At 38.1% G+C, this 7,997-nt stretch overlaps 1 protein-coding gene across 5 annotated transcripts in view; it reads right to left on the reverse strand.

Annotated features, from left to right (window-relative positions):
- Positions 1-7,708, reverse strand: part of LOC141904732 (von Willebrand factor A domain-containing protein 8-like) — a 200,922-nt gene extending 193,214 nt beyond the window's left edge. For all 5 annotated transcript variants that reach the window (XR_012619186.1, XR_012619187.1, XM_074793379.1 and 2 more), the window contains exons 1-4: positions 7,514-7,708; positions 1,509-1,693; positions 1,345-1,425; positions 988-1,043 (exon numbers count right to left, since the gene is read on the reverse strand). Coding sequence is in view for 3 of the 5 variants with exons in the window: in XM_074793379.1 (XP_074649480.1) it covers positions 988-1,043; positions 1,345-1,425; positions 1,509-1,689 (318 nt within the window). In the remaining 2 variants the exon portion in view is untranslated. The remainder of the gene's footprint in view (positions 1-987; positions 1,044-1,344; positions 1,426-1,508; positions 1,694-7,513) is intronic.
- Positions 7,709-7,997: the final 289 nt, after the last annotated feature.

Below are 7,997 nucleotides of genomic sequence, written 5' to 3' on the forward strand. Positions count from 1 at the left end.
ATGGCAAACCAGTAGGAAGCTACAGGACCTAGAATTCTGGCCAAAATTGACATTTTTGGGCACTAAAAAGGTCATAGGACGGCCATCTTGAGTCAGATGGACCCAATTTTTCTTATGCTGATGGGCCTTGGTAGATTCAAATATAATCGAAAGATCAAGGTAATTGATCAAAGCGTCTTCAAAATTTCCCTCGTAAACTTCAAAAATGTGTAAAAAGTGCTGATTTTGGCGAACAATGGCCACCAGTCGGCCATCTTGATTCTGACAGGGCCAGTTTTTGGGCTGAAGATGTGTCTAGGGTAGATACATGTATAAACCAAATATCAAGACGTTACCTTGAAGCGTCTTCAAAACTTCCCAAAATAACTGGATTCCGTCGACGGACGAAAAGTGAACGCAATAGCCCGCTGGGACTAAAGTCCCAAGTGGGCTAATAAACTTCGTATAGATACAATCAAGATAATTCCACCCAATAATTCCACTGTTCAACGATTGACGCGCAGCTTAAAAATGGCGCCGCCATTCACTACGCTAGTCACGATGTATCTCTTCACACTTGAATTACAAGAGAAACGATCGAAATCTAGCAATTTGATTATGAAAATAGCAGCACTATAATTGAAAAAAGTTAATAAACCACAGGTGCACTCTGCCGCCGCGATTCGCCCATTCAACGATAAAAACTTTCCTACGGTCTTACTATCAGCATTTTCTAATAATTTAGGGAAATATTTTAAACAAATTTCACACTCTGCAATAAAAAAGATTTAAGTATTTATTCGTTTGACAAATCTTCCTCTGAACTCCCACCAACAAGTTATAAGTGGCGACACGAAAATGACATCATCGACTCACTACCATCTTATAACCTTCAGGTAACAAAAATAGTTTATAAGAAATACAGGCATATTCATAATTATAGGATTTCAATGTTCACATTTTATCTGATACAAAATTTGAATGTTTTTATCTTCTATTTTTGCCAACCTTTTGTATCATCCATTTTAGATGATGTAAAACAGATTGTGGAATGTCCGCTGGTACTGCAAAATAGTAAGTGAATATTCAATGTGAGATAAAGGTTAAGGGGTTACTCGGTGGATCATGTAGGAATTTATTGTCACTTAGACAGAACAAGGATCTCTTATTAGTTCATTAGAAAAGGGCTTCATGTAGAGATCATTTGACCACCTCTAGCCCAAGCAAACCTAGAGTAAGGGTTAACAAACAACAATAACCCTGGTGTTGCAAGGGCTATGAAACCATACAAACTCAAGGTGTGCGGCGATATGAATGGAGCTAGCTGATTGGTTCAGGGATTGGTAAGGGTCCATGAATACTTACAGTAACCTTTAGGCACCAACTCAGGTGTTGTAGGCGACTTCAATTGAGCTACTATATCTCCAATGCTAATAGTTCGACCGCCTACAACAATATATATACATATATATATGTATATATAGAATAATCTTTTTCTTGTGTTAGATTAATAGATTATGAATAATTACCTCGCTTATTATGACTAGATAATGAGCTGTAATGTTTATGCTGCTGGCACTCGACACCCCACATTGCGGCACGTGAGTGAGTTTTATAATTGGCCTTCAATAAAATTTTTGCAATACATTTCACTTTCCGAACTATATTTCGACCACTGACAGCAGACATATTTGAGTGTAATAACTGCATTTCACTGAAAACAAAGAAGACCAATAGAAGATTCATATCTATATGTACATGTATAAGCAAAGCACTGAGTTTGAAACCAAAGGGTTGTTTCTGTTTTTACGTATTGATACTCTGAAACAATAGGTCAATTTTCAGCTATTTTGTTATACCAAAACAAAATATATAGGCCTATGCCATCAAAGATTTCTATTGAAATGAATTTGACATCATCGCTAGATAAGGCAAGCACATTAAGGCACAGCTCTGAACGTGCAAAATTTTATAGCACTGAATATTTTGGGGGGGTTTGGGGGCCCTCCCCCAAGATAATTTTAGAAATTAAAAGCGTTTTCCAAACACTTAGAGCGATCTTGAACCCATGAACAACTATTATATTTTGGAAGGTTATGGCTATTTCCAATGTGGCACATCTTCATTAATTCATGAATGCTCACTAAAAATCATCACACAGTGTATAATATCTTAAGGTGTTTGCCACGTACGCGTGTGGCAACAGTAATAGGCCTATATACATTACTACTGTTGCGGCACGCACATGTCTGCAACCCATCGATAAAATAAATACATATCGTAGTAGATACAAAATCAGCGTTGCAATGCAATACGCATCGATAAGTAAAACAGGCGCTGAACGGTTCACCCGATCACCAATGGCGCCGGACCTCCCCCTATACTTTTTTTAAATCATTTTTGGACTATTTGGAAAAATGATATGTTTCAATACCGAAATGGCTAAACTGCTAATTGTAGGCCCACTATTGACTATTGAGTCAATTATTTTAAAGTGGCTCAAAATTCTATTCAAAACCCTACTAAATAGAGAGTAACCACAACACCGTACACAAAAAGCCCACAGCCGTATATGAAAATACGGAGAAACCGTACGGATTGGCAGTCTGAAACTGTATAAAAAGTGCTGATCTTGACGAACAACAATGGCTGCCAGTCGGCCATCCTGATTCTGACAGGGCCAGTTTTTCATTCACCCCAATCAGTCGCTTGCCGTTTTAGACTGCTTGGAAGATTGTTTGAATGAACCGGAACCGAATTTCCAATTATGTACTTCGATTTAAAAAAGAAAATTTTGTAAATTAGACCGCGAGCAAACAACTATATCTGTACTTCGATTTCCGATTTCAAAATCAAACCCCCTGTTTCGCTCCCGGCAGGTGTGGTGGGTCTGTAAGGGACACTCAATCAAAAAATCTGACAAAATTTACAAACCAAATAAACAACAGGGACAATCCCTATTTTAAGATCAAAAAAAAAAAAAGATTAAACGGGGGGCCGGAGCCCGTTCAGATTAAGCAAGGGACCAGAGTGTTGGCCAATTAACATTAACCAAAGGGACCAGAGTTGGCCCGTTAAGATAAAGCAGAGGAAATTGTGGTCATGATGATTTCATTTTGATTCTCAAGATGATCAAACTAAGAGAATTTATTTTATCTGTATATTGATGTTCAGCGAATGTTCTTGGGAAAAAACAATTAAGTGTCTTCCAAAAATAAAAATATTCCTCCCAAAAACCAAATCAACTAAAGCTTTCACAGAAATCGATCTTGAAATACAATTTTAGATCTTAAAATACAACCCAAAAGTAAAACAGTAGACGATACCGCGGGTTCACGTGAACACCTGCTGATTTCTGCGGCTAAGCCAATCAGAAGAGTCTTTGCTTTCTGATTGGCTTTTCAAAACCAATATTTTTGCAATCAGATATTCGCCAAAAAGCTCATATAAATTTTAACGAGGCCCTCTTTCAAAATTCAGCTGCGTAGAGTTTGGAGAATGGATAATGCTTTAATGAATGATTTGTATGAATATATGCTCAGTTGCACAGTAAAAGACCCTTTGATCTGGAACCATGTCATTTAAATTCGCTCCATTTGTATGGTAAAAGGCTCAGCCTACGGCTGGCCTAATAATAACGAATATTAGGCCTATCTATTTTCTATATCTAAAAGGAATGCAGAAACTTCAACCTATCTAGGATGCCTTTTACATAGGCCTAGATGTACAGAAATGAATAGGCCTATGTGTGCAGATTATGTGACTCTGAAAATATTGATGAATAGGGCCTATCATCTTATCATAGACATAGGTTGCGAAAAACATGACTATCTGACCTGTGGCTGTCTCCTAAGGGGAGGCTACCAGCAAACAATGTTTTTTTTTCTTGGCTAAATTGAGTCAGTAACCTGACTATGGTTTAGTTTCACGATAGGATATTTTCACAAACCACAGTCAGGAATGGGAAGGTCACTAGGCCCTACCTATATTGCTAATGTCTATTTCAACCTGACTTGAGAGCATTCCGGGTGGCCTAGCTCGCTAATTTTTGGTAGTACATACATGATACTCCATGATTTGAAAGTTTAACAATATGTTTCCATGCCTACCAACTAAAATTTGATACGTAGGCATGGAAACATATTGTTAAACTTTCAAATCATGGAGTCTCTTTTCTCTCAGGAACCCCTCTCAATGCATATTTTTTGGATATCCTTCAATACAGTTTCAAATGGATTAAAAAATGATGATTTAGGTCGACTGCCAATGCATTCTGGTCCTGATAAGACTTCTATGTACTAAAGTCTATTAATTTTTGATTGTCCACGATCTTTTTGGGATATTTCGCTTAATTTTGAGTGTGCATACCTTAAATAGGTCTTAATCGAATCAGTAGAGTTGTGCAGTCCAGATAAATCATCGTTTTTATATCCATTTTACACTGTTTAGAAGGATTGATGAATATTCTCGAAAATTGAGGTTTAAATCCACGAGAAAGACCGCCATTTTGTTCGTTTTTGCTTATTTCTTTATGCAAATGAGGCATTGCACACATGCGCAATGAGGCGAGGATGCGTCAATTATATCATGGGGATGTAGCAGCTTCTTGTCGCCAAGAGACCAATCAACGACTCACAATATTACTCTAGAAAGCCGGCTTTGTCAAAGGTATCAAAACAATGTGGTTTGGCATTGATTAAGGCCTATGATAGCGCAACCATTATGGCCGTACCCACGTAGTGAAACATGTGCGAGCAACGTACTCTCCCCATAAACTAGGGGTCCAGGGACACCATGCCCACTTGGGAAGTGGTTCCAAATGCTCAACAATCTAACAATTCCAATATTCAACGCCCCCTGGTGACCATTACAGAATCCAATGACCTTGAAACTCACCACAATCATAGAATAGGCTCCTATGTCAGCAGCTACGATTTTGTAATTGATTGTGATAACAAAATATGCCTCGTTACCACTTTAATATGGAAATACTAAGTTATTCTACTATTCAACACCCCCTGGTGACCATATTCAAAACCCAGTGACCTTGAAACTCACCACAATCATAGAACATGTCACGAACTATATCTTTGTAATTGATCATGGTAACAAAATATGCCTAGGTACCAATATCATAAGGAAATACTAAGTTATTCTACTACTCAACGCTCCCTGGTGACCATTACAGAATCCAATGACCTTGAAACTCACCACAATCATAGAATATGTCAGCAGCTACGATTTTGTAATTGATTGTGATAACAAAATATGCCTCGTTACCACTTTAATATGGAAATACTAAGTTATTCTACTATTCAACGCCCCCTGGTGACCATATTCAAAACCCAGTGACCTTGAAACTCACCACAATCATAGGACATGTCACGAACTATAACTTTGTAATTGATCATGGTAACAAAATATGCCTAGGTACCAATATAATAAGGAAATACTAAGTTATTCTACTATTCAACGCCCCCTGGTGACCATATAGAATAACTAATGGCCTTAAAACTTGCCACAATCATAGATGATGTCATGAGCTACAACTTTGCAATTGATTGTGGTTACAAAATATGCATTGATACTTATATAATATAGAAATACTAAGATATTGCATTATTCAACGCCCCCTGGTTGCCATATACAAAAACCAATGACCTTGAAACTCACCACAATCATAGAACACGTTATGAGCTACAACTTTCTAAATGATTGTGGTAGCAAAATACGCTTAGGTATCAATATAATGTGGAAAAACTTTTTCCCACTTACGAATGAGTACTGTTGACACCAAGATGGCCGCCAATTGCGTAATAATTGGCTGATGAAAAATACCTGTCTCAGGTATAAAACATCCCTTTCCAAAGAATAACCATCACAAATTGCAATGAGAAATGATAAACCAGTAGGAAGCTACAGGACTCAGAATTTGGGCCAAAATTGCCCAAATTTTGGCACTAAAAAGGTCATAGGACGGCCATCTTGAGTCTGATCGACCCAATTTTTGTTATGCTGATGGGCCCTGGGGGAATTCACATATATCCGAAAGATCAAGGTAATTGATCAAAGCGTCTTCAAAATTTCCCTCAGAAAGTTCAAAAATGTGTAAAAAGTGCTGATTTTGGCGAACAACAATGGCTGCCAGTCGGCCATCTTGAATCTGACGGGGCCAGTTTTTGGGCTGAAGATGTGTCTAGGGTAGATACATGTGTAACCCAAATATCAAGACTTACCTTGAAGCGTCTCCAAAACTTCCCAAAATAACTGGATTCCGTCTACGGACGGACGAACGGACGACGGACGAAAAGTGAACGCAATAGCCCGCTGGGACTAAAGTCCCAAGTGGGCTAAAAATTAACTTTCCCAGATCACATGGTACACACTGCTCATTTGCATAAAGAAGTAAACAAACTGGAACCAAATGGCGGTCTTTCTCGCCGATTTAAAGCTCAACTTTCGAGAATATTCAATCAATCCTTCCACTCGGTACAAAATGGATATAAAAACGATGATTTTTCTGGACTGCACAACTCTACTGATTCGATTAAGACCTAATTGAGGTATGTACGTTGAAAATTACGCGAAATATCCCAAAAAGATCGAGGACAAACAAAAATAAATAGACTTTAGGTATGTACTACCAAAACTGACTGAGCTAGGCCACCCGGAATGCTCTTAAGTCAGGTTGAAATAGTCATTAGTAGCGGCGTCTTCCCACTAGACCACCGAGCTCGCTTACGCCTTCAGAGTTGTGCCAGCCAGAAAGTTGGGACAGTCACGTGACATTTTGATGATGTCATCATATTTAAAACTTTAACATGAAAAGTTAACATATTCACAGACCGATATCAATTAGGCTAATTGTCAGATTATGATTCATATGAAATTAATAACTTATAAAGAATAAATTATGATCAAATATATAATTCATAGACAAAAATGCATTTGAATGTAGGCTAAGTTATTCTCAAATATTTTTCGTATCATAGTTTCCATCTTAGATGCTTCAGGTTTGCATTCAGTCAAATAAGAAGCGTTAGGCTAAGTCATGTGACTGTCCCAACTTTCTGGCTGGCACAAATTGAAATGCGTTTCATCCCTTGTGATTTTATATAGTAGGCCTAAAGCGTGACGACCGCCTGGTGATGATCCTTAACGACCAATTTTTCATCGGAACTTTATAGCGGATAAATTAACAATTTAAACACAAGGTAGGCCTATTTCCATGATATTTTGAATTTATTCGCAGTTCATATTTAGCGCCATTCTCGCGAGATTATCAACAACCTGGAAATAAAATCCAAGCCTATCGCCAAACCCCTGTGCTTTACCCTAGAAACCAATCGGAACCCTAACCCCGATAAAATGATTTCATTGTTACTTTATAGTGAATACCATATGTACGGCAAAAATAGCGGAAGTAAACACTTTGCCGTTGGTATACGGTTATCCACTTCGTTACTTTTATTAGACAGGCCTACGCAAAATAACACGAGCCTTACACCAACCACCCACCATTAGATTTAGGTACCTTTCGGATATTTCAGTCTGCCTTTAGTAGTGTGATATGTTGATAGTAAGTGATATCTTCATAGATACAAATTCTTAACTTGGCTGGATTCCCTGTAGGCCTGACATGTTGACATGACAGAGAATTACTGAATTTTCCATGAGCCATCCACGTTCCCGTCTCGACCCGTTACGTTATGCCTACTGTCTCGACCCGTTCCCGTCTCGACCCTACCGTACAATAGCGCCATCGCAGTCGATGAATTGAACTAAAACACTACGGCGCGTATCGGATTCGTTTTTCGCATGTGATAAATGGTTGAAGAACGATCAGTGAAACCTACCAAGAATTTTAAAAAGTCAATTAGATTTTTTTAAACTTTTCATTGAAAAGATCGAATGAAGGAAACGGTATAAGTAATAGGGGTAATAGGCTTTCAGATCAAAGGTCGAACGGTCGCGAGCTCGTAAAAAATGAAAATAACAATAATTTACAGTTGAATTAG

Source organism: Tubulanus polymorphus, chromosome 4, assembly GCF_964204645.1.
Source record: "Tubulanus polymorphus chromosome 4, tnTubPoly1.2, whole genome shotgun sequence".
NCBI lineage: Eukaryota > Metazoa > Nemertea > Palaeonemertea > Tubulaniformes > Tubulanidae > Tubulanus > Tubulanus polymorphus.